This window comes from Bos taurus, chromosome 6, assembly GCF_002263795.3.
Source record: "Bos taurus isolate L1 Dominette 01449 registration number 42190680 breed Hereford chromosome 6, ARS-UCD2.0, whole genome shotgun sequence".
Classification (NCBI taxonomy): domain Eukaryota; kingdom Metazoa; phylum Chordata; class Mammalia; order Artiodactyla; family Bovidae; genus Bos; species Bos taurus.
Window position 1 is genome coordinate 114,767,020 of NC_037333.1, and position 24,945 is coordinate 114,791,964.

At 54.2% G+C, this 24,945-nt stretch overlaps 1 protein-coding gene across 1 annotated transcript; it reads left to right on the top strand.

Moving 5' to 3' along the window:
- Positions 1 to 1,753: 1,753 nt before the first annotated feature.
- Positions 1,754 to 16,847, top strand: GPR78 (G protein-coupled receptor 78). Its single transcript, XM_059887900.1, is given in 4 exon segments — positions 1,754 to 1,806; positions 5,460 to 5,666; positions 16,191 to 16,320; positions 16,322 to 16,847. Coding segments are annotated over 4 exon segments (909 nt in total). The 3' UTR covers positions 16,841 to 16,847.
- Positions 16,848 to 24,945: the final 8,098 nt, after the last annotated feature.

Below are 24,945 nucleotides of genomic sequence, written 5' to 3' on the forward strand. Positions count from 1 at the left end.
GCTTGAACATCTGGAAGTTCACAGTTCATGTATTGCTAAAGCCTGGCTTGGAGAATTTTGAGCATTACTTTACTAGCGTGTGAGATGAGTGCATTTGTGCGGTAGTTTGAGCATTCTTTGGCATTGCCTTCCTTTGGGATTGGAATGAAAACTGACCTTTTCCAGTCCTGTGGCCACTGCTGAGTTTTCCAAATTTGCTGACATATTGAGTGCAGCACTTTCACAGCATCATCTTTCAGGATTTGAAATAGCTCAACTGGAATTCTATCACCTCCACTAGCTTTGTTCGTAGTGATGCTTTCTAAGGCCCACTTGACTTCACATTCCAGGATGTCTGGCTCTAGGTGAGCGATCACACCATCATGGTTGTCTTAGTCGTGAAGATCTTTTTTGTACAGTTCTTCTGTGTATTCTTGCCGCCTCTTCTTAATATCTTCTGCTTCTGTTAGGACCCTACCATTTCTGTCCTTTATTGAGCCCATCTTTGCATAAAATATTCCCTTGGTGTCTCTAATTTTCTTGAAGAGATCTCTAGTCTTTCCCATTCTATTGTTTTCCTCTATTTCTTTGCATTGATCTCTGAGGAAGGCTTTCTTATCTCTCCTTGCTATTGTTTGGAACTCTGCATTCAAATGTGGCTATACAATTATTCCTCCACTATCTGTTAAAAAAGACTGGTCTTTCTTCCCACTGAATGGTCTCAGTGTCCTTGTAGAAAATCAATTGGCTGTAACTTTACAGATTATTTCTGGTCTATCAATTTTATTCCAGTGATCCGTATCTTTACCTTCATGCCAATACCACACTGTCTCAATGGCACTAGCTTGGTTGTAAGTTTTGAAGTTGGGAAGTGTGCGTCCCTCAATTTTTTATTTTTATTTTTTAAAGGTTGTTTTGGCTATTTGGCCTTCCTTTCAATGAGTTTCAGGATTAGTGTATCCATTTCTGCAAAACAGACATTTGGAATTTTGGTGGCGATTGCACTGAATCTGTAAATCATTTGGGAGAGTATTGCCTAAGATATTAAGCCTTCCAATCTATGGACACAAGATGTCTTCACATTTATACAGGTCTTTAATATCTTTCAACACTTTTTGGTGGCTTGGTTAAATTTATGCTTGCTGCTAAGTCGCATCAGTCGTGTCCAACTCTGTGCAACCCCATAGACGGCAGCCCACCAGGCTCTCCTGTGCCTGGGATTCTCCAGGCAAGAACGCTGGAGTGGGTTGCCATTTCCTTCTCCAATGCATGAAAGTGAAAAGTGAAAGTGAAGTCACTCAGTCGTGTCCAACTCTTAGCGACCCCATGGACTATAGCCTACCAGGCCCCTCCGTCCATGGGATTTCCCAGGCAAGAGTACTGGAGTGGGGTGCCATTGCCTTCTCCAAAATTTATGCTTAAGTATTTTATTATTTTTGATGCTATTGAAGGAATTAATTTTTTGGATTGTCCATGGCTAATGTATAAGAATACAACTGATTTTTGTATGTTGATGGCATATTCTACAACCTCGCTCAGCTTTCTATTTACCTTGATAGATGTTTTTGTGGATTCCTGAGGTTTTCTGTATATAAGATCATGTCATACACGAATGGAGATAGTTTTACTTCTTCTTTTACAGTCTGGATGCCTTTTATCTTTTTCTGGCCTGATTGCCCTGGCTAGAACCTCTAGGATGATGTGCAGTGAAGGCGATGCGCTTGCTTTGTTGCTGATCCAGGGGGAAAGCATTCAGTCTTCACCACTGAGCACGATGATGGCCGTGTTTGCCTCAGACACGTCCTCAGGTGTGTCCCAGCTCATTAAGTGAGTTCATCATGGAAGAGAACTGGACTTTATGTTCATTTTAAAATCTCCGTTATCTCTTTCGTCCATACTGGATACTTTTCATTGCTCTAATATCAGGTTAACTCACGTATTCCACATCATGTCCATTCTCCTACTGAGCACGTGCAGTGAGTTTTTTATTTTGCAGATTTTTCTTTCGGCTCTAATATTTTCATCTAGTTCTTCTTTATATCTTCTATTTCTTTGTCTAGGTTTGTATTCTTTCCTTTCACTTCAGTAGTGTTCCTCTTTTCTTCTTGAGTTATTTTTTGCAATACTTGCTTTGAAGTTTTAATCAGACAGTTATGACATCTTGGAATCTTCATAGTCTGTCAGTGGTCTCTTCCTAGGCAAGCTGAAATTTTCCTGGTTCTTTGTATGCCAAGTAATTCTGGATTGTATGCTGGACGTTTAGAATACTATGTTATGAAACTCTGGGTCTTGCTTAAATCCTGTACAGAATGTTGATAATTTTTGTTATAGCAGGCAACGGGTGCAGCTGGGTCCAGCTCACAAGAATCCGCCAGCTTTCTGTAGGTCATGGTTTTAACATCAGTTCTGTTTTCAGTCTTTGCAGTGACTCACCCTGTGTGTGCACCGCCCAGTGGCCAATCCGGGACCTGAGAGGCAGTCAATTAGTCAGTTCAGTAGCTTAGTCGTGTCCAACTCTTTGGGAGCCCATGGACTGCAGCACGCCAGGCTTCCCTGTCCATCACCAACTCCTGCAGTTTGCTCAAACTCATGTCCATTGAGTCGGTGATAACATCCAGCCAGCTCATCTTCTGTCATCCCCTTCTCCTCCTGCCTTCAGTCTTTCCCAGCATCAGGGTCTTTTCCAGTGAATCAGTTCTTTGCATCAGGCGGCCAAAGTATTGGAGCTTCAGCTTCAGCATCAGTCCTTCCAATGAATATTCAGGACTGATTTCCTTTAGGATGGACTGGTTTGATCTCCTTGCAGTCCAAGGGACTCTCAAGAGTCTTCTCCAACACCACAGTTCACAAGCTTCAATTCTTCAGTGCTCAGCTTTCTTTATGGTCCAACTCTTACATCCATACATACTGGAAAAACCATAGTTTTGACTATAAAGATCTTTGTCATCAAAGTGACAGGTCTACTTTTGAATATGCTGTCTAAGTTTGTCATAGCTTTCCTTTCAAGGAGCAAGTGTCTTTTAATTTCATGGCTGTGGTCACTGTCCATAGTGATTTTGGAGCCCAAGAAAATAAAGTCTGTCACTGTTTCCGTTGTTTCCCTATCCATTTGCCATGAAGTGATGGGACCGGATGCCATGATCTTTGCTTTTCGAGTGTTGAGTTTTGAGCCAGCTTTTTCACTGTCCATCCCATCCACCTACTACTTGAGGTAGATCGGCTCCACATACATGCAGTCTAGGGACGAGCCGGGGGTTCAGAAACAGTGTTATGGTGTCAGGATCGAAGTTCCTTCCTCTTCGTGATGCCTCTGGGCTTTCCTGGTTCCCTTAGGTCCCAGGCACGCAGCAACACTTGGAGCTTTCTAATTTCGTTGTGAGCCCTTGTTTGTAGCTGTCTGCACCTAAAACAACCTCAGTTGTCGTGAGAAGCTGATTTGTAATTTCCTGGTCTGGGAAACAGAAGCCCGTCAGGTATTCAAACAGAAGGAGTTGAAGGCAAGGTGCTGGTCACTGTGTTGGAAGGGTTATAGGAGCTGGGGAGAAGGGGGTGATGCCTGGGATCAGAGGCTGGACTGAGCCCCGAGTCCCTGCCTGCAGTGGAGATGCCGTCACAGCCAGCTCTGGTCCACCGAAGAAGTGCTGCCTGACGTGTGCAAACCGCTGCTGAGGCTGTCGCTGCCGTCACCTCAGGTGCCCAGAGACACTGGGTGGAACCGGAAGAGCACAGAGTTGCTTCTCCACCTGCCCTCCCCTCTCCACTCGCCCCACTGCTGGGGCCTGCCTGGAGGCCTCCTGGCTTGGGGACCTGAGACATGTCCCCGTCACACACAGCAGGAGTGAGACTGGGAGCAAAACAGCAAGTGCCCAGCACAGTGGTAACATACTATCAAAATACTCCATTTCCTAGCTCCCACAAGTTTTGGAGCAACAAAGCCGCGTGCCACAGCCATTGAGCCTGTGCTGTAGAGCCCAGTTTGGGCGACTACTGAGCCCGCGTGACATGACCACTGAAACCCTCACACCCTAGAACCCATGCTCCGCACCAAGAGAAGCCACCACGATGAGAAGCCTGTGCACCACAGCTAGAGAGTAGCCCCTGCTCTCTGCAACTAGAGAAAAGCCTGCACAACAATAAGGACCCACAGACAAAAATAAATAAATTTTAAAAGGGTACAGGCTATTTGTCTATATCTTCTTTCCTTCCTTTCCTCTTCTTTCTGCTTTCTGCCTGGAATCGGAATGCGATAGCTGGAGCTCCAGCAGTCATTTTGGGCCAGGAGGAGATTTGACGATGTAAGTCATTCTCTAAGGATAGCAAAACAAAGGATGGTGCTTGGGTCCCTGATGGTGACCATGGAGCTGCCTACTGCCCCTGATGTTTCTTCCTTCTGGACTTTCTTTTGGGACAGATGAAACCTCTCTCTTGTTGAGCTATTGACATGGGTTTCTCTCTTATGCAGCTAAGCAAAATCTAATTGGTGTCTTGACTTTCATTATCAAGTAAAAAACTGAGACACAACTTCCCTGTCTATAAAATGGAGGCGGTGTATGTCCGCTTAGCTCTTTTATTGGGAAGACTGCCTTGCTGGCGGCCAGCCATGCTTGGCTCCTGGCTTATGAATGCCAGTTCCTCTGGGAAGGGGAGGGGTGTGCATGCAGGAAAGCTGGCTATTTTCTGCTTGGGAATCAAAACTTGAGACTTTCTGTGTGGCTCTCACAGGGAGAATGTGAATTAATGATTGGGGTTTGGGGGGGCAGCTTGGAGCCTTGTATGGGGCACGGTGCTGTTAAGATATGAAGCCTGTGCCCAGAGTTTAGTGGGGAGCCTCGTGTGAGCAGGTGATTGCCTAGCAGTGACAGGGCAGGGGCGGGTGCCTGGGATTGTTGGCCAACGTCCTCTAGGTTGAGGAAGGGTCTGTGGTTTCCGGGAGGTGAGACCTGAAGAAGGTCACAGCCAGTCCAACAGTGGAACCTGGAATGGACTGGCAGAGGGCCTGGCATGTGCAAAGACTTGAGGATAAGAGGAAAAAGTTCCAAAACATGCAAATTAGGGAGTGAGCTCCCTTATAGGTGAGTGAGTTCCCCACACCTGGAGGCATTCAAGTGAAAGCTGATGTCCAAGGAGAAGGGAGTGGGAGGAGCCACACACAGGTGCTCTGAGGATTCGGGGGTGGTGGGAGGATGGGGCTGCCCTGGATGGGAGGGACTCAGGGGAGCCTCTGGGGGAGCCTCAGTGGTGGCCACTGGGAAGGAGCCATGCAGGGGAGGTGGGAGGATGAGGGTCAGGGCTCAGCTGAGAAGTGCCATCTATCAAGTCCACTCCCGGCAGGGCCCAAGCAGGCTGGAAGTGAGCAGAGGCAGACTTCTGGGGGTCTTCACTCCTAGAGGTGGGATGGTCTCCAGGAAACACAAAGGACGAGATCTATCTGGCCTGCAGGGAACCGGATCTGTCAAGCTGGGGTGCCTTTTACCTCCAAGTGATGTACAGAGAGGTGCCCAAGTGGCCAGTGAAGTCTGGGGCTGCTCGTCGGCAAACCTGCTGCTGGTGGAGGGGTCCCTGGCCCTGCAGCCCCTCCAGCTGCACCAGCATTTCTGCTGTCAGTGCCTGAGGGTGGGAGACACGGTGGGTCTGCTCTCTGCCCAGGGCCCAGCCGTGGCCAGCCTGGGGGCAGTGCCTGGCCGCAAGTGAGACCCCGAGACTCACCAGTAACTCGCCCGAGGCCTCCACTCTCCCCATTGCCCCCAGGGGATCTGCTTTCTGGGGCTTGAAAGGGGACGAGTCCCTTCTTCCAGGGTGTTGGTAAAGATTGAGTGAGAAGTACATGTAAGGAAAAGACCCTCAGGCCCCTGTGTCCTGCCCATAAAACGAAGACGGGATTGTTTTATGGGCCAAAGCCAAGGGCACACCGTAACATCCAAAACCGCAGGACTGGGACCTGGCCCAGATTCCAGGGCAGCTGGGCTGGAGTGAGCCCCAGGGAGCCAGGCCAGGCTGCCACCTCAGCTGTCCAGTGGGGCCAAGCCTCCAGACCAGCTGTTTCCTGCATTAGCCACCCCTTCCAGGAGGGCCTCCGGCCCTTGAAAAATGGGAGAGGAGGGGTTCTGGGAGCCTTCCAGGCCGTCAATGTGGTCTCAGGGGTGCAGGTGGCCCGCAGTGAGGATCTTGGACCATGTTCTCCTCAGCCGGGGCCCAGGGCCCAGGTTCCTGCAATTACACTGCCTTCTGACCTCCTGGCCCTGACCTCCCTGCCTACCCAAGCCAGGTCAGCACTGGAGGCAGCTGCGTGGAGTCAGGGCAGCAGCCAGTGCTGCAGGGCCGGGCTAAAGATGAGCACTGACCACAGCCCTGCTGATCGTGCCTAAGTGGCTGAGAACTTGGGGAGGCCCCTCCGGGGGCTGTGATCCCTGCCTAGTGCTTGGGGTGAGGACGAGGCTGCATGCGGGAGTGGTGGGTGAGGAAGGCAGAGTCCTAAGGTGGCCCCAAGATTCCACCCCTGGTGTGCATGCCAAGATCATCAACTCCCCTGGAATGTGGGCCGGGCCCATATCTGTTGGGATTTCACTCCTGACTTCAAGAAATGGAGTGCACCCAGCTGGGCTTGACTTCATCAAGGCTCCTCCTGAAGAGAGGGTTTCTACGGGAGGGATGTTCTGTGTAACGGGCTCTGGAGGTGGAGGACCACGTGGCCAGGATGGAGAGTGAGCCCCCTGGTCCACAGCCCTGTGAGCTCAGAAGAGGACCCTGTGTTCTAGGGGGGACCACATTCTGGCTGCATGAGACTCTGAGCCCAGGACCCAGCCAAGCCCTGCCTGGACTTCTCATCACTGAGATGGAGATGATGAGGATACGAGCTGTGGTTTTCCCAGTAGTCATGCGTGGATGTGAGAGTTGGACCACAAAGAAGGCTGAGTGTCAAAGAATTGATGATTTCAAACTGGGTTGCTGGAGAAGACCCGAGAGTCCCTTGGACTGCAAGGAGATCAAACCAGTCAATCCTAAAGGAAATCAGTCCTGAATATTCATGGAAAGGACTGATGCTGAAGCTCTGGCCACCTGATGCAAAGAGCTGACTCATTGGAAAAGACCCTGATGTTGGGAAAGATTGAAGGCAAGAGGAGAAGGGGATGACAGAGGATAAGCTGGTTGGATGGCATCACTGACTGAATGAACATGAGTTTGAGCAAGCTCTGGGAGATGGTGAAGGACAGGGAAGCCTGGCGTGCTGCAGTCCATGGGGTCACAAAGAGTCAGACACGACTTAGCACCAGCAACAATTTCTTAGGCAGTGCAGGCAACAAGCATGTAACTAAGCAGGGCCTGGAAGCCCCTGTTTACATGAAGTCCCACTCACCCATCCTCGCAGGAGTCACCCCAGGGACCGGCTCATTTCCAGGCCACCCCAACCCCCACCCAGCCCGAGCTCTGTGGACTGAGTTTTCAGAACTGCCCAATTCTTGGAGCACTTCCCTCCCCGACCCCTACCCCTCGCCTCCCACCCCCAGGGCAGGCCTGCACCGGGAGGGGGCTGCTGGGAGAAACAGCCTTGGGCAGGGGCGTCTGGCCACCCATCACCTGGGCTGCAGAGGAAGCGACCTCAAGCTGTGCTTCAACGCAGGCGATAAAAGAACGGATGCATATTCTCCCGAGGCTTCTCTGTGGGTGATTTTGTAAAGAGTTGTTTTGAAAAGAACATTTTTGGTTTTGTTTTTAAATAGAAGTTTAAAAAAATAAGACGTTAAGTGAAATGTATAGGAGATTAGAAAGGATTTTAAAAACCAGACCGTGTCCAGTTCCTAGAGAAATCAACGTGAAAAACTTCCAGTGAACCTCAAACGTCAGTGTTCTCTGGGTTCAGACGAATCACCGCCCCCACGCACCTCTGCCTGCACCCACGCACACGGGCCTCGGGTCACAGTGAGATCCTGCCATAGTGTGTGATACTCGACCCCGCATCTTCTCTTCCTGCGAACGCAGAGAGAAGCCTGGACAGACTCCCAGAGCCCTAAGTGTCAGCCCGCACTGTGGTTTTCCGGCTTCCGGCCTCCGCTTATGTGGGAAGGAGCATCTCCAGGTCCGTGTGGTGAACGGGACCTCTGCGTGTCTGCACCTCCGAAGCCACACCACTGTCTCCTGGCACTAAAAGCCTGGATTTCTGTGCCAAGGACAAAGCCTCTTTATAACCTCTGGTGGCACAGTTTCCCCATCCCTCTGGGAAGCGATTTTCCCAACCAGTGATGAGGAAGCAGTCTTTCCTCTTCCTTGTGTAAGTTTGTTCAGGAGGAAGTTGGGACAATGTTGCCTTGAGTTACTTTACTGGCGTTTGTGTTTGCATCTCCTCTCTCTCACTCCACTTTGTTTGCTGCCAGATTTTCTGAGTATTTTTCATCCCTTTGAAGCTTTCTGAGCGTGCCTCCTCACTAGGCTGGCTTTCAGGGTCAGAGGGCGGGAGCGATGGGAGCACTTTGCTGCTGGGTGGAGTCCGGGCATCCCTTCTCCTCAGGGCGGGGATGGCCACTGCGTTCTGTGAAGAGGCAGAAAGCGGGTTCCAGAAAAGAACTTCAAGTCTCCAGAAGGTTTTCAGAGAGTCAGGCCGTCTTGATGCATATAGAGAGAAACGACGTGTCCCAGAGCCAGTACGATGGAAAGGAAGCCAGGAGGGTGTGTGTGGGAGGGGGTCCTGCTGGCCTCAGTTCCCTCATCTGTGAAATGGGACTCATGACTTTCTTTCTCCACCAGCTCTCAGGCCCTTTCTTCTCACCAGCCAGGTAGGGTCACTTCTCACCAGCTTGGGTGCTCCCCTGTGCCCCTCCAACCCACCTTCGGCACCACAACTGAAGGAGCCCTTTAAAGCAAGACCCCTCCCAACTCTGGATATCAAGCCCGATTTCTGACAAGCTACGGGCTTCTCTGGTGGCTCAGAGGGTAAAGTGTCTGCCTGCAATGAGGGAGACACAGGTTCGATCCCTGAGTCGGGAAGATCCCCTGGAGGAAGAAATGGCAGTCCAGTCCAGTATTCTTGCCTGGAGAATCCCAGGGACGGAGGAGCCTGGTGGGCTACAGCCCATGGGGTCGCAAAGAGTCGGACACGACTGAGCGACCTCACGTTCACTTTATGGTGCCTCTCGGACAGTTTCTTGTGGGCACGCTCTGCCCTTCACTGAGAACACGCCTACGTCTTCACCTGGCTAAGCCCTGACCCAGATGCCCCTCCTTCTAAGGACTAGCCCTGATGCCCCGTCCGCTCCTCTCCAGCCGGCGCCTTACTGCATGGTTGGGATCTGTCTCTGCCCCTCCTGGAGGGAAGTCGGCAGCCACGGTTCTGTGATGTGTTGGTGTAGACCCCGAGGTCAACACTGCTGTGTAGACGCTGGGGCCCTGAGGGTGCCTGGCCCAGAGCGGGCTCAGTGGGTGGTTAGTCAGTGTGAGTGTGGATGGACGAGACCTTCCCGGAATTACTAGCTCAGCACAGAGTTTGGCTTGGTTTTGTTTTTTTTTTTGACCGAAAGGCAAACAGGCTGCTCATGTTGAGGAAGCGTGTCCTGGGGTATGTGATCAGCTTGTGCACAATCCTCTGACTGGTTGATGAAGAGGTACCTCGGGAATCTCAGGCATCACCTTCGGGTTCCAAACAGTCTGGGGTCTGCCGGCTGGTGGGCAGCCTGCAGTTCACTTCTTTCCCCTGGAGGGGTTTCAGCGTCTGCAGAACAGCTCAAGGATGCAGCTCAGGATGTTACCTGTGACCCTTACGGAGGAACGAAAGGGCCGTTGCTTTCACAGCTAAACTTTTTTTCTTTGTCTTGCTTGACTCTGCCCCTTAGTTGCCGTGTCGTCTCACCATTTGGTTGAGTTTGCTGTTTGGAACTCGAGGAAGGCTGCGGCGGCTAAAGGTTTTCTACAAACAGGAAGGAGGGGGGGCTCTCTTCTTGGGAAGGCCTCCTGGGATCCTGACCGGCTGCAGCTCCGAGCCCAGCACCCACTCCACAGCTCAGGCTGCCGTGCGGGTCGGGACCCTGAAGCTCCCTGAGAAGGCAGACATCGCACTGGGACCCCGTGTTAGAAAGTGGGCGGGGAGGGCTCACGGGCGCTCTGCGTCAGCTGCCACTGAGGCAGGCACGTTTTGATGGGGGGATGGAAGGAAAAAGATATCACTGGAGCTCAGAGACGGATGGAGTGGTGCCACAGGGCACCTGGGAATATGGCCCACCCCTTAATGGGGCAATTAAGACAAATTAAGAGACCTGAGCTTCTCCCAGTTTGCTGTGGGTACTGGGGCCCCACCCAGAGCTCTGGGCCTGGCAGGTGCCACACACACATTTGAGGGCAGCAGTGTCTCCTGGAACCCCTCGCCTCCTAGAATGGAGGGAAAACCAGGTGCAAACCTCAGCCTCGAGGGGCTGGTCAGGGAGACAGTTGGGCCAACAAAGACAGTGCCTTGACTGTTCTGACTCGGATGAGGTGCGTGTAACCTCTCATCATTGGCTAAACTTGGTGTCTGTCGTGATGGTCAGTGTTAGTGTTGTCTTGGCAAGGATATGGATTCTAGCTGTTCAGTTCAGTTCAGATCAGTCACTTAGTCGTGTCCAACTCTTTGCGACCCCATGAACCGCAGTACGCCAGGCCTCCCTGCCCATCACCAACTCCCGGAGTCCACCCAAACTCATGTGCATCGAGTCAGTGATGCCACCCAGCCATCTCATCCTCTGTCATCCCCTTCTCCTCCTGCCCCCAATCCCTCCCAAAATCAGGGTCTTTTCAAATGAGTCAGCTCTTCGCATGAAGTGGCCAAAGTACTGGAGTTTCAGCTTTAGCATCATTCCTTCCAAAGAACACCCAGGACTGATCTCCTTTAGAATGGACTGGTTGGATCTCCTTGCAGCCCAAGGGACTCTCAAGAGTCTTCTCCAACACCACAGTTCAAAAGCATTAATTCTTCGGCACTCAGCTTTCTTCACAGTCCAACTCTCACATCCATACATGACCACTGGAAAAACCATAGCCTTAACTAGACGGACCTTTGTTGACAAAGTAATGTCTCTGCTTTTCAATATGCTATCTAGGTTGGTTGTAACTGTCCTTCCAAGGAGTAAATGTCTTTTAATTTCATGGCTTCAATCACCATCTGCAGTGATTTTGGAGCCCCCCAGAATAAAGTCTGACACTGTTTCCACTGTTTCCCCATCTATTTGCCATGAAGTGATGGGACCGGGTGCCATGATCTTAGTTTTCTGAATGTTGAGCTTTAAGCCAACTTTTTCACTCTCCTCTTTCACTTTCATCAAGAGGCTTTTGAGTTCCTCTTCACTTTCTGCCATAAGGGTGGTGTCATCTGCATATCTGAGGTTACTGATATTTCTCCCAGCAATCTTGATTCCAGCTTGTGCTTCTTCCAGTCCAGCCTTTCTCATGATGTACTCTGTGTATAAGTTAAATAATCAGGGTGACAATATACAGCCTTGACATACTCCTTTTCCTATTTGGAACCAGTCTGTTGTTCCATGTCCAGTTCTAACTGTTGCTTCCTGACCTGCATATAGGTTTCTCAGGAGGCAGATCAGGTGGTCTGGTATTCCCATCTCTTTCAGAATCTTCCACAGTTTATTGTGATCCACACAGTCAAAGGCTTTGGCATAGTCAATAAAGCAGAAATAGATGTTTTTCTGGAACTCTCTTGCTTTTTTGATGATCCAGCGGATGTTGGCAATTTGATCTCTGGTTCCTCTGCCTTTTCTAAAACCAGCTTGAACATCAGGCAGTTCACGGTTCACGTATTGCTGAAGCCTGGCTTGGAGAATTTTGAGCATTACTTACTAGTGTGTGAGATGAGTGCAATTGTGCAGTAGTTTGAACATTCTTTGGCATTGCCTTTCTTTGGGATTGGAATGAAAACTGACCTTTTCCAGTCCTGAGGCCACTGCTGAGTTTTCCAAATTTGCTGACATATTGAGTGCAGCACTTTCACAGCATCATATTTCAGGATTTGAAATAGCTCAACTGGAATTCCATCACCTCCACTAGCTTTGTTCGTAGTGATGCTTTCTAAGGCCCACTTGACTTCACATTCCAGGATGTCTGGCTCTAGGTGAGTGATCACACCATCGTGATTATCTGGGTTGTGAAGATCTTTTTTGTACAGTTCTTCTGTGTATTCTTGCCACCTCTTCTTAATATCTTCTGCTTCTGTTAGGTCCATACCATTTCTGTCCTTTATCGAGCCCATCTTTGCACGAAATGTTCCTTTGGTATCTCTAATTTTCTTAAAGCGATCTCTAGTCTTTCCCATTCTATTGCTTTCCTCTATTTCTTTGCATTGATCGCTGAAGAAGGCTCTCTTATCTCTTCTTGCTATTCTTTGGAACTCTGCATTCAGATGTTTATATCTTTCCTTTCCTCCTTTGCTTTTCGCTTCTATTCTTTTCACAGCTATTTGTAAGGCCTCCCCAGACAGCCATTTTGCTTTTTTGCATTTCTTTTCCATGGGGATGGTCTTGATCCCTGTCTCCTGTACAATGTCATGAACCTCATTCCATAGTTCATCAGGCACTCTATCTATCAGATCTAGTCCCTTAAATCTATTTCTCACTTCCACTGTATAATCATAAGGGATTTGATTTAGGTCATACCTGAATGGTCTAGTGGTTTTCCCTACTTTCTTCAATTTAAGTCTGAATTTGGCAATAAGGAGTTCATGATCTGAGTCACAGTCAGCTCCTGGTCTTGTTTTTGCTGACTGTATAGAGCTTCTCCATCTTTGGCTGCAAAGAATATAATCAATCTGATTTCTGTGTTGTCCATCTGGTGATGTCCATGTGTAGAGTCTTCTCTTGTGTTGTTGGAAGAGGATGTTTGCTATGACCAACGTGTTCTCTTGGCAAAACTCTATTAGCCTTTGCCCTGCTTCATTCTGTATTCCAAGGCCAAATTTACCTGTTACTCCAGGTGTTTCTTGACTTCCTACTTTTGCATTCCAGTCCCCTATAATGAAAAGGTCTAGCTGTTCAGTTAAATGCAAATCTAGATTTTGCTGTGAACAACATATTTGCAGATGTGGTTAAAGTCCACGGTCAGTTCAGTTCAGTTCAGTTCAGTCGCTCAGTTGTGTCTGACTCTTTGCGACCCCATGGACTGCAGCATGCCATGCTTCCCTGTCCATCACCAAGTCCCGGAGTTTACTCAAACTCACGTCCATCGAGTTGGTGACACCATCCAACCATCTCATCCTCTGTCATCCCCTTCTCCTCCTGCCTTCAGTCTTCCCCAGCATCACAGTCTTTTCCAATGAGTCAGTTCTTCGCATCAGGTGATCAAAGTATTGGAGTTTCAGCTTCAGCATCAGTCCTTCCAATGAATATTCAGGACTGATTTCCTTTAGGATGGACTGGTTTGATCTCCTTGCAGTCCAAGGGATTCTCAGGAGTCTTCTCCAGCACCACAAAAGCACACCTGCTGGGAGCCCAATAAGTCCTTGTAAAGGAGTGAATGGCTTCTCTTTACATTATCCTGTTGGGCAGAGCTCTCCTTCCTCACATCTCATCTCCCAGGACTGACCTCCCTGGAATCTGGCTCTCCCTGGAGACACCAAGGGGACAGCAGTTGCTGAAAGTGGCTGGACTGGAGTCTCCCTGTGAACGTACCAATGCCTCTGCTGATCCACGGAGCCTCAGCTGGTCACTCGAGTCTGGAGGAGCCTGTTGCAGCTCCTTCCCTGTGCCCTTGACTGATGCCAGGGGTGGCAGAGCTGCCTGCTCTTCCCAGGAAGTCATCAAGGCTTTTACATTGCCATTCTTGGTTGTGCAAGTTCTCGTCTGGTGAAAACTCCTCTTGGGTTTGAAGGCAGGTTGACAGGAGGGAAGGGATGAGAGGAGGCTGCTCCTTTTAAGGGGTGGAGGCTGGGCATGGAGCTGGTTTGATGGCCTCTCTGGGCAAAGGGATGACAAGGGCGTTGGGATTGGAGCCAGATGGTGACTCCTGGCACCCCTGGTTTCCAGTTATGTGTCCTTGAAAAAGACATGGAACTTACCTGAGTCTTCCTTGCCCAATGGAAAGGTGGGGATCCTAACAGAGGCTGGCACTGTTCTGAGTGCTCACTGTGGTGTGCTGGGCACTATTCTAAGCGCTTTATGCCAATTTGTTAATTTGCTAATAATAGCAGCCACACAGTTCCATTCAGTTCAGTCGCTAAGTTGTGTCCAACTCTTTGTGACACCATGGACTGTAGCACACCAGGCTTCCTTGTCCACCACCAACTTCCAGAGTTTGCTCAAACTCATGTCCATCGAGTTGGTGATGCCATCCAACCATCTCATCCTCTGTCGTCCCCTTCTTCTCCTGCCTTCAATCTTTCCCAGCATCAGGGTCTTTTCAAATGAGTCAGTTCTTTGCATCAGGTGGTCAAAGTACTGGAGTTTCAGCTTCAACATTAGTCTTTCCAATGAAAATTCAGGACTGATTTCCTTTAGGATGGACTTGTTGGATCTCCTTGCAGTCCAAGGGACTCTCAAGAGTCTTCTCCAACACCACCGTTCAAAAGCAACAAAGCAGATGCAATTACTAGCTGTCAACACTCATTACACACCTGAGAAAAGGAAGCCCAGGAGGTCAAGTGACCTGCCGAGGTTAGGAGGTGGGGCGATGGGACCAGTCTGCCCTGCTGCTTCCTTCAGCCCCTGCTTTCTCTCCAGGCTTTACAGCACTGGCACCAGGGTCTCCCCCACGAGGGTGAGCCCCCTCCCCACTAGCCATATTTTGTTCTTCAGAAAAGGCTAGGCTGGCAGAGCCTCGGGATGAAGAAGGGTAAGAGGGGGTGGGGAAAGCTGAGATCAAGGTCTGGCTTCTGGCTCCTCAGTTGGAGCTGCCACTGCAGAGAAGCTGCCAAGAAGGTTCCTGGAGCCGGCGGCCTCCACACACCTTCCCTCATCCTTGCCCTGCTAACTGGCCATTGAAGTGATTGGAAGATTCCCACAGGGTGACTAGGTTCAGAAGCCGACAGGGGTCAGAGGAGATGGGGGGAGAGAAGGAGCCCCCTCCCAGGGGCTCCAAGAGCCACAGAAGCAGCTCCAAAAGTGTTTCCAGGTCGCAGGATGTGGGCGCCGCCCCTCCCAAGTTGTCACCGCCCCACCCCCCGCCTTTCTCTCCCTCCCCTCTCTGTCTCCTAAGGTCCTCCTCTTTACCTTCCCTTCCTCATCTCCTTCCTTCCCTCACTGCTCCTCCAATCCTGTTTCCACGTTTTGCCACGCTACTCGATTCAACAAGCAAGGGTGCAGTCTCTGACCCTGAGCTGGGTGGGAGTTGGGGAAGGGGAACATGACCCAGCCACTGAGTGCTTTCTCTAACTCCCTCCATGCAGCACCCTCTGCCCGCCCTGCACAGATCCCTGTCCCCTCATTCTCCCTAGCTCAGAGCACCCCACAAACGCCTCCAGTTTGGTGTCAGCTCAGAGGAGGGTGAGGCGCATGGTGACAGGCATTGGAGGAGGGGCTGACCGGCTGGCTAGCGCTTCAGCTGTGCGTGAGTCACCGTGGAGCCTCCTGTGAAGGTGTGACCACGGCAGGGACTCACCTGGTCCAGAGCAGACAGGCGCAGAGCCCCCTCCCACCAACTCCACGAGGGGAGGAGGAAAGACAAAGCAATAACCATGAGACTTCTGTGCCCCCTTGCATCCCGCGCCCTCCCGCCTAGCTTCAGCGCCCCCGAATGGTGCCAGGCGCGGGGATGGCGAGAGCGTTCAGCACCACGGACAGCGCCGCGGGCGGTGGCCAGGGCGGCGGCGTGTGCTCTCCGCCTCCCGGGAGGCGCCCAGCTCCGCAGCGCTGCTAAATCTTATGTTTCTTTTACATAAAATTTTTCTAGGCTTTTTTAAAACCTGACATCATGCTCCATATCTGGAAGAAGCAGATAAATTCTCTCTCTACAGAAAAGAAAAACAGAACAAAACCTCACAAATTTCATCTCTGGCAGGGTGCCACTCTGCTTGGACACTCCATCCACATGACGCAATACCATTAGTTACATTGGCTTTGTGTGTTCCAGAGAAGCGAGTGTCCTTTGGGCTGGGTTTTGGTGGTCACATCATGACTACGCCGCTTGCCGCCGCTCCGAGCGCGCGTCCATATCTTGGGACTCCCTGGGCGCTCCGGCTCCCTCGCCGCGCTTTCTCCGGCTCGCACCGGGTCGATCCCCTGCCGCCCTTGGCGCCTGCGGGTTGCCCGGAGACCTGCTAACACCAAGGGCCGGGGAGAGGCCCTGCCGGCCGGGCTGCTGGCTCCGGTGTGGGCGGCACCGCCGCTGTCCAGCGCGCTGGTGCTGCTCTGCGCCTACAGAACCAAACTGCGGGCGCGCGCGCACCTCAGGCGTCTTCCTGGTGAGCCCGTTCTTGGGCCACCGGCTGCCGGCGGCGCTGGAGTTGCCCTTCCTGCTGCTCGGCGGGCTGCGCGGGCCGTCCCCGGTGGAGGCTGGCGCGTGCCAGGTCGTCGGCCTCCTGGACACTTTCTTGGCCTTCAAGGCGGCGCTGACCGTGGAGGCACTGAGCGCGGACCAGGGGCCGGCGGTGGGTTTCCAGCTGCGTGGCGCCCTGCGCCCGGTTCCGGCTGCTGGTCCACGCGTGGGGACTGCCGCTGGCCTTCGCGGCCCTCGCGCGCTCCCCCTGCTTGTGGCGGGGCTGCTGGAACCTTCACGTCCTGCTTGCTGCGCCTGCCTTCTGTGTCCCAACGCCAGCGGCGCTTGGCTTCCTCAGCCTCCTTGGCCTCCATGCCACCGACCTCACCCGCCGCTTGCTCCCGGTGCTCAGTCTTGCCTCCACCAAGGTGCTGCGGGTGGTGTGTGGCCACTTTCCCCGCAGAGACGTCCTCGCCGCGCAGGTTAGGTGCAGAGAGCCGTGCTCCCCTCCTGGTCTGGATGGTGGCATCCGAACTGCTGTTACTCCCTTGGCAGGTGGCCCAGAGGAGCCTGCGGGCACCCTCATCAGCTCAGGCGTTGCAGAACCGGGCCTCCCCTGCACGCTGTTCACGAGTTTCCACACTGGCTTGTTTGTACGCTCCGTACACCCATACACCTAAAGTCTTCTCAGCACTGAGCCTGTGAAATACATATCTGAGGTGGAGAGGAGCTTTTGTGCCAAGCTGTGAGGTCTGTAGGGAGCCGGTGGAGAGGGCAGTGGGGAGGGGGTGCCTTCCTTCTATCTGGATGTGGGCCATCAGGATTCTCCTCCTGGGTGTGGATCTGAACAGGCCCCATTTCTGCTCTGCTGAGCTGGTGCCTTTCCTGACCATGGACTCGAGTCTTGGTGGGCCGGGGGGGGGGGGTCTTGCCAGGTTCTGTCTGTCTGCCCACTGCTTGGCATGTCCGCGCCCACTGACTCTCCAGCTGGGGTCACTGCTAGGGGCCGCCTCTGCCTTCCCGTGCACAGAGCTCCCATAGCCCCTGCCGCACGCCACCCCTCCCCATGCCCCCGACAGTCCAGGAGGCTCCTCCCTCAGGGATCTTGACCTTGGTTCCTTCTGGGCAGAAGGAAGAGTAGGGTGGGAGGGAGGTGGGGAGGGGCTTTGTGGGGGAAGGGGGAAACAACGATTGGCCCCTCCTTTCTGCCCACCACCCCAAGCCTCCATTACTCCACCATTACAAAAGAAGCCCAGCTTTCTGTCAGGCTTTTCTCTCTAGTCCTGTCTCCGACCATGCCCTCTCTTTGCCCTGCAGGGTATGTGTGTGTGTGTGTGTGTGTGTGTGTGAGCTGCCTCCATGAGCAGAAGTGGAGCCTCCAGGGGAAGGTGCTTCCTCGGTGCTAGGAAGATGAGCATCACCTGCTTTGCCCCATATGCTGTGGGTCTAGGACAGGTTGGACCCTGGCTATCAAGGCCCTGACCTGGGAGTTCCTGGGGGGAGAGGGAGGGGGCCCTCTGGCTCACCAGCCTCTGAGGTCTTCCAGATGGGGCCCGATGGGAAGCCAAAATCCACAGCCCCCTCCTCCATACCTTCCTCTCAGCTCTTGATGCAGGCCCTGGGGCTGGGATGTCACCAGTCTCCATCCAGGGAGACTGACCCAGGTACAGGCAGGTACAGGGTCTGTCTGAGCAGGCACCTGGCTCTTTCTTATCCTAAGAAGTTTTCAAACTCAGGCAAACTGGGAGCGACCCCAGCCTGAGACTCAGCATGCCTTGGTCATAGGTTTCAGGGAAGAGGGTGGATGGCGGGGCTGGGACCTCAAGACTCTTCCGGTTGGGTGAGTGGTCTCTTTGCTCCTCCTCCCAGACTGTTCCCTGGAGACCCTGGCCTGAAGCTTGTAGGAGACTGGGGAAGAGATGTGTTTGGGGCCAGCTGGGGACCACAGTCACAGTCTCATGGTGAGGGCCGTGTGGCTCTGTGTTCTTGGGCTTCTTACTCTGAGGTCAGGCCCCTGCTGTGGTCAGACTCCCCGGGTGGTCCTCAAGGCCCCCCGGGAGGAGATGATGGTCCTCAGCCTCACGGGGCTGGGTCCCCCATGCCCAGGCTGCTGCCCCAGGGGAGACAGCAGGTCAGGGTGTGGGTCCCAGCTCCGGGCTTTGTTCACACGCAGTTCTCCTGGGATCTCCTGCAAGGTCAGTCCATCTGTCCAGGCTGACCGTCTCCTCAGGCCGTTCTGTTTGTGAGGCGTTGTCGGAAGAGGTAGACGTTCTCCACAAACCGGGGGGCTGTGGACTGCTGTGGCAGGCAGTGGGCTCTCTCCTCCCTGTCAAACTCCCGGTGAGAGTCCGTGCTCAGGGCTGAGTCTTGGGGCTCTTGGCTCAGGGATGTGGCGTGGGTTTCTCCTGGACCCCCGGCGCTGTGCTTCCTCACAGGAAACCTGGCGAGGAGTCTAGTCTGAGGAGACTGCATGGGAGCCTTTGTGGGTGAAGGAAGGCTTCTCTGGGTGTTAGCGGTTTATCTGACCCGGGATCATCTCTGTGCGTGTACACATGTGCATGTGTGTGCGTGCGTGTGTGTGTGTGTGTGTGCGTGCGTGCGTGCGTGTAAGCACATGTGTGCAGGTGCATGGGTGCACGCGTGTGTGTCTGTGTGTGTGTCTGTGTGTGTGTGTGTGTATGTGTGTGTGTGGGCTTCCCTGGTAAATCATCTGGTAAGGAATCTGCCTGCAAGGTAGGAGACCCTATTAGATTCCTAGGTCAGGAAGATCTCCTGGAGGAGGGCGTGGCAATCCACCCCAGTGTTCTCGGGCTTCCCTGGTGGCTCGGGCAATGAAGAATCTGCCTGCAATGTGGGAAACCTGGGTTCGATCCCTGGGTTGGGAAGATCCCCTGGAGGAGGGCATGGCAACCCACTCCAGTCTTCTTGCCTGGAGAATCCCCACGGATAAGAGGAGATTGGTTACAGCCCGTGGCGTCGAAAAGAGTCAGACAGGACTGAGCAACTAAACACAGGTGCTTGAGTTTCAACAGCCGGAGGCGGCAGCTCTTTCCAGACGCTAAGCTGTGTTGCTCGCAGACTCAGTCCCTCGGGGCCGCTCCCTGGACACCTGTGTTGGGGCCCAGAGTGACTCACCCAGCAACTGTCCAGTCTGCCGTTTGTACCCATCTGTGGTTCTAGAAGCTTCCAAACCTCTGGATGTGCGTGTCTGAAGGTGATCACCACTGCCAGACCACCCACTCAGCGGCCCAGCAGGCCAGCAGAGCACGTGTTCTTTGTCACCATCAGTTCTTAAACTTTGCCATCACTGGTGCCCACTGTGACATTCTGGGCAAGTGCCTGAGTTCCGAGGTGGCCGACCCCCTCTGTGGACCTCCCGCTCTGCCCGCAGTCCCCCTAGGTCCTGGCTGCATACCCAACGGGCTGCTGCGGAGGAGACCCCCGTGCCCAGCGTCCACCCACCACAGCTCTCTGGACACAGACTGAGGGCCCGGCAGGCCTCCGTGGAGCCCAGCAGACAGACTCGGGTCCTGCTGCAGGAACACTGCTCGGGACCCAACACAGCCGTTCGGCTTGGGGTGGAGGTCGTAGGGGGCGGCAGCTGCGGAGTGGAGGCGACGACGCGGGCTGGGCTCACAGCTGCAGTGACTTGCCCTCTCTGAGCCTCGGTTTCCCTACCCCCTTTCGGAGGCTGTTGTGATGCTTCCAAGGTGGTGGGTCAGCAGGCAGCCTGTGCGGTGCCCAGCGCACAGTGGGCCTCCTGTAGAGTTAGAGCTGCCGTTACGGGTAAGGTGACACCCCTGCTCCGGGTCTGCTGGGCGGCCCAGGTGAGCTGCCTGCTGTTGCCAGCCTAGTTATTAACATCGCCCAGGGGCAGGAGCTAATTCCGTGGAGTCTAGTTTGGGGCTCCCATGCCTCACGTCATGGTGGGAGGCTCCAGTGAGGGCAAGGGTGGGGTCCCCTGGGAAGTCTTGCCATCAGCTCCCTGTGCTCCCATTCTGTTCCTCGCGACACGTGGGGGCTGGACTCACTGGTCACACCTGCATCCTGTCTGCCTCCTTTGGGGTCTATTTCCTACAAAGGATCAGCATCTTGACTGGTGGTCATTTCAGTTGTGTCTGACTCTTTGCGACCCCATGGACTATAGCTCCCCCAGTCTCCTCTGTCCATGGGATTCTCCAGGCAAGAATCCTGGAGTGGGTTGCCATTTCCTTCTGCGGTCTTGACTGGGGAAGGATGTAAAAAAAAATTCTGGGTCCCAGTCTTTCCTGATGAGGATATAAGAGCATGTGGGCCCCGCCCCACCTCTCAAGGCCCCTGTTTTGGTGATGGTCGCGAGGTGGTCAGGAGAGTTACAGCAGTGGGTAGAGCGCAGGCATCTACTGGGGGAGCTGGGGGAGCTGAGGCCTCCCTCCCTGACTGCAGGCCCTCGGCTCAGCCCCGAAGCCCAGAGAGGGTGGGACTCGTTTGAGTGGCGGCCTCGTCCTCGGCCCAGTGGTCCAGGGGGCCATCCCCGGTGGAGCCACCTGCTGCGTCATCATTTCCAGCTGGACCCAAGGCACAGTGTCCAGGAGCTGAGTGCCCATCTGTCACGGCTCGTGGTGCCAGGAGAGAAGGGTGCTCAGACGAAGTAGGTCCTCGGAGGACGGGGTTCTACTGGGCAAGTGAGCGAATGAGTGAGAGGATGGGCTGGATTCCCCCTCAATCCTGTTCACCGCTGTTTCCTTCCTCCCGGCCCCAGGCTTCCCCTGCAGAAGCAGGGGTGGCGGTGTGATTGAGGGCGGCGGTTTGCCTCATCCACGGGCCCTGCACAGCCTGCAGTGCTGGCCAGGGAGGGGCGTTCATCCCTTCCTCACGCACACACGACAGTCAGCACTCTTGGCCGCTTCAGGCATTAGTAACAGTTGAGAGCCTGGTGGGGCCAGGCTCTTAGTTAGTTGCGGTTCGTTTCCAACTCGCTGGGTGTCCTTGGCGGCTGGCTTCTCCAGCACCTCCCCACAGCAGGATATATTTAAGTGCTTTGTAAATTATAAGATACAATTCAAATAAAGCAAATTATTTGAGGGAATAATAACTATAGATAGGGAGGGTCAGGGAGCAGTTAAAAAATAAACCACCCCCAGGAGCTTCAATGAAAGCCATAATAATTCCAGCCCTGGGCTGGTTGGCGGTGGGGGTGGCTGCAGGTGTGAGAGGTGGTGACCAGCTCACTGCCCTGGTTCACAGCAGGTGCATTGACCTAGAGTCCCTTGGGGGCCCCCTGGGGAACCCCCCAGTGCTTGCAAAGGAGAGCGCAGTCTCTTGTCTGTGGCTTCACGGCCAGGCTGTGACCCTACAGGTTAAACCCTCTCTTCTTCCTGGGAACTTCTCTGGGGTGGGAGAAACATGCCAGCCGGTGGGGCTTGGACCCCATGCAACTTGGGCACAGTCCTGCCAGGTTACAATCTGCTCTTACAGCCTTAAATCCATTTGAGGACATGTGTGTATCATGTCCCGTGGAAAATGCCACAGCTGGAAAGAGACAGCACTTACTGGAGGGGGCGGGTCTTCCTCTCCATCTTCTGCCTTCCCCGGAGTCCCCGAGGAACTGTCTAGAAGGCCGCTCAGGCACAGGCCCCTGCCGGAGGAGCGCTGTTAGTCATGTCTGTGCCTGGCACTCTAGAATGTTCTCTCTGTCAGCTGATGTGGCTTACTCACTGTGCTGTCTTCCATCCCGGGCTTGTGGTCTTTTTTTTTAAAGATCCTTTCCACGTGCGCTTAAACGTATTGCAAAATGGTGTCCTGTCCCAAGAACTTTGTGAACCAATAAACACTTGATTCAAAGGGTCTCTCACTTCTCTGGGAAGGAGAAGACGCTGCCTTTGCCATAGACTGAAGCCAGCTGTCCATGAGCTAGAGTGCAGGTCCCTGGCTGGGCCTCCGGGATGACCCTGAGCAGACCCTGCACCTCATGTGTGGGGAGGAGCACTCAGTTCTCTGATGTCCGATGTCCGGAGGACCTGAGACCCACGGGGCAGGAACCACGTGCCCCTGCACGGGGGGAGGCTGCCGGCTTCCCTGCCAGCAACTCCAGGCAGAGGGCTGCATGGGAGTGGGGTTGTCTCTCTGGGACCCACAGGGGTGGCCCCAAGCCTGTATTTGGAGAGTCCTCTTGCTTGAATTAAACATGGTAAGTTTCACTGCTGTCTCAGACACAGTGACACAGTGGGAGGGGCTGCTGGTGGAGTGGGGTCATGGTGGTTCCCCCAGACCTTAATGCTTCAGCCAGGCACTGAAAGAGGGGGCGCTCAGGAAAGCATCTCCAGACTGACTGGGGAGTGGCCCCTAATCACCCATAAGCTCCTGGCTGCTGGGTCAACCCCGCCTGGTCACCCAGAGCCCCTTGCTGGGGTCGGTGGAGAGTCGGTGAAGTGGCGGGTGAGTGACGGCTCGCTGCCATCGAGAACAGAGGCTCTGTTCTTTTCTGAGGCCCCGTGCAGCTTCTCACCACACGGTGTCTTATTCCACAGGCAGCCACTTCAGCTGGTGCCCTGGCTCGGGCAGCCGGGCCCTTGCAGACTCAGGCCCCATTGCCTCCGCTGGCTCACCTGCCCCATTCTGAACTGCGGGTCTCCCGCCTCTGGCCCACTGTCCAGTGGGCTGGCTTGGCTGGCTGGGATTCAGTGGGTGGGGAGGATTTGGCCCCTGGAAAGGGTTAACCTTGCCTCTGACTTGTCCCTGATGCTCCATCTGGTGGGTCAGACTCTCTTGGCTAAAAAGATTTTGCAAGAGGTTGTTCCTTCCAACTTCACTGGGGAGGAAAGAGGGTGATCCTAGAGGGGATTACCAAATTCTTCTCTCTGGGTCTTTAAAAACAACAGCTAACACTGATCTTTCTCATCCAATCTGAAATGCTTCTGGTTTAAAGCTGTATTGTTATTTTTATGCACCACTCAGACAGAAGAACCAACCCGAAAAGAAGGCTGTAATCAGAGGTGTGAAGCTAAGGGCTCAGGATTAGAAGTGAACCCACCTGCAGGAGGGGACAGCCAGGAGACTCATCTGTGCCCACGTTGGCGCATGGGGGTGGGAGAGGGGAATGGGGGGAGGGAACACACCTCCTTGGGAACAGGCACCACCAGCTGGCACTCAGGAAGCCTGGGGTCTAGCATTCACCCAGGGCCAGAAACCTCAGAGGAGAAGTCAAAGGAAAGTGTGCAGAGACTGGCAGGGCAAGGCCAGGGGTTTCTGGAAGGATGAGGCTGCAGTCCTGGTGGGCCAAGGGCAGCGTGGAGACTCCCAGACTCCGGAGGTGCTGGTGTGCTTGGAGTGAGCGGCTCCTTCTCTGAGCTGAGAATGGATCGACGCCTTCTGCCCACATGCACCACACTGCCACCCCAGCTTCTGGGCTAAGCTGCTCGTCCCAAGCCTCAGGACTGAGTGTCATGGGATTCCAGGGTCCGGCCTCCCCGCCGACCAGGACAGTTGGTAAAGGAGACCCATAGAGGCTCTGGCTAAAAAGGTGCCTGAGCCAGTGGCACAGCTCGGGAGGAACCTGGCCCGGGGACGGTGCGGGGCTGAGGACCTCCGTGTCTGGCCCCAGCGCTCAGGCTCCAGCACACGATGCACATGCTGGCTGGGCCACAGTGGTGGGGCTGTGTGAAGCGGCTGGCGGGCAGATGTGTGCACATCTGGAAAGCAGAGTGAGCACCTGTCCAGCTCCGTGGAGGGCGCGGTCTCAAAGGCATTGGCTGAACCCCAGAGCCGTCCCGACCCTGGGAGTAGAGAGGGGTTCTAGCGATCACCTTTTTTTCTCACCTGAGGGCTGAGGTCCTGGGCCTCCCTCCTCCCAGGCCCCTCAGGCCTCCTGCCCTGATGGCTCTGGGTGATGCAGGCAGGAGGCTGCGAGAGGGGAGGGGAGTGGGAAGGGGCTGTCTCACAGCTGCAGGTGCAGACAGGCGTGTGCACTCCAACACCCTGGAGTTGGGGTGTCTGTACTGGGCTCCCCGCATCTGGGGAGTGTGTGGCGGGTGGAGACACCCCGGAGAACCTGTATGCCACCACCTGGACGTCCACTGGCTCCTTTAAGGTGCCCAGTTGAGGACTGCCACGTTTCACTGCGCACTGTTTGACACCCTGAAAACGGGGTGTCAGACCCCCCGCTGAGGTCCTGTTGGGAGAGGACTTCTCTGCAGGGTGCAGGCTCAGAGGTGGGGCAGGGGACGCCCAAGGTCATGGAAGAGACCCTTCAGGTGCATCCTCCAGCCTGCGACAGGGCTGGAGGAGTGCACACTCCATCGCTCCTCTGCTGGGACCCAGGCCCGGAGCTGGCGGTAGCCGGCCTGGCCCCCCTGCCAGTCGGGTCCAGGGCAGGCCGGGCCCCCGCCTCCCCGGCTCCCCCTCGGTCCAGGAATCGGGGCTAGTAGGCAGCATCAGCGGGGGACCCGGAAGTCAGGTGGGAGGCGGCACCCAGCCCCAAGGGGGGCTCTAACCCCTGGGGGCGGAGCGGCGGCCTCCGGAAGCGGGCGCGCTCACGGCTCGGCGCGGTTCCTGGCGCGGCCGCTGTAACCCGACTCCCCGCCCGCGGGGGGCGGGAGCCGAGCGGCGCTGCGC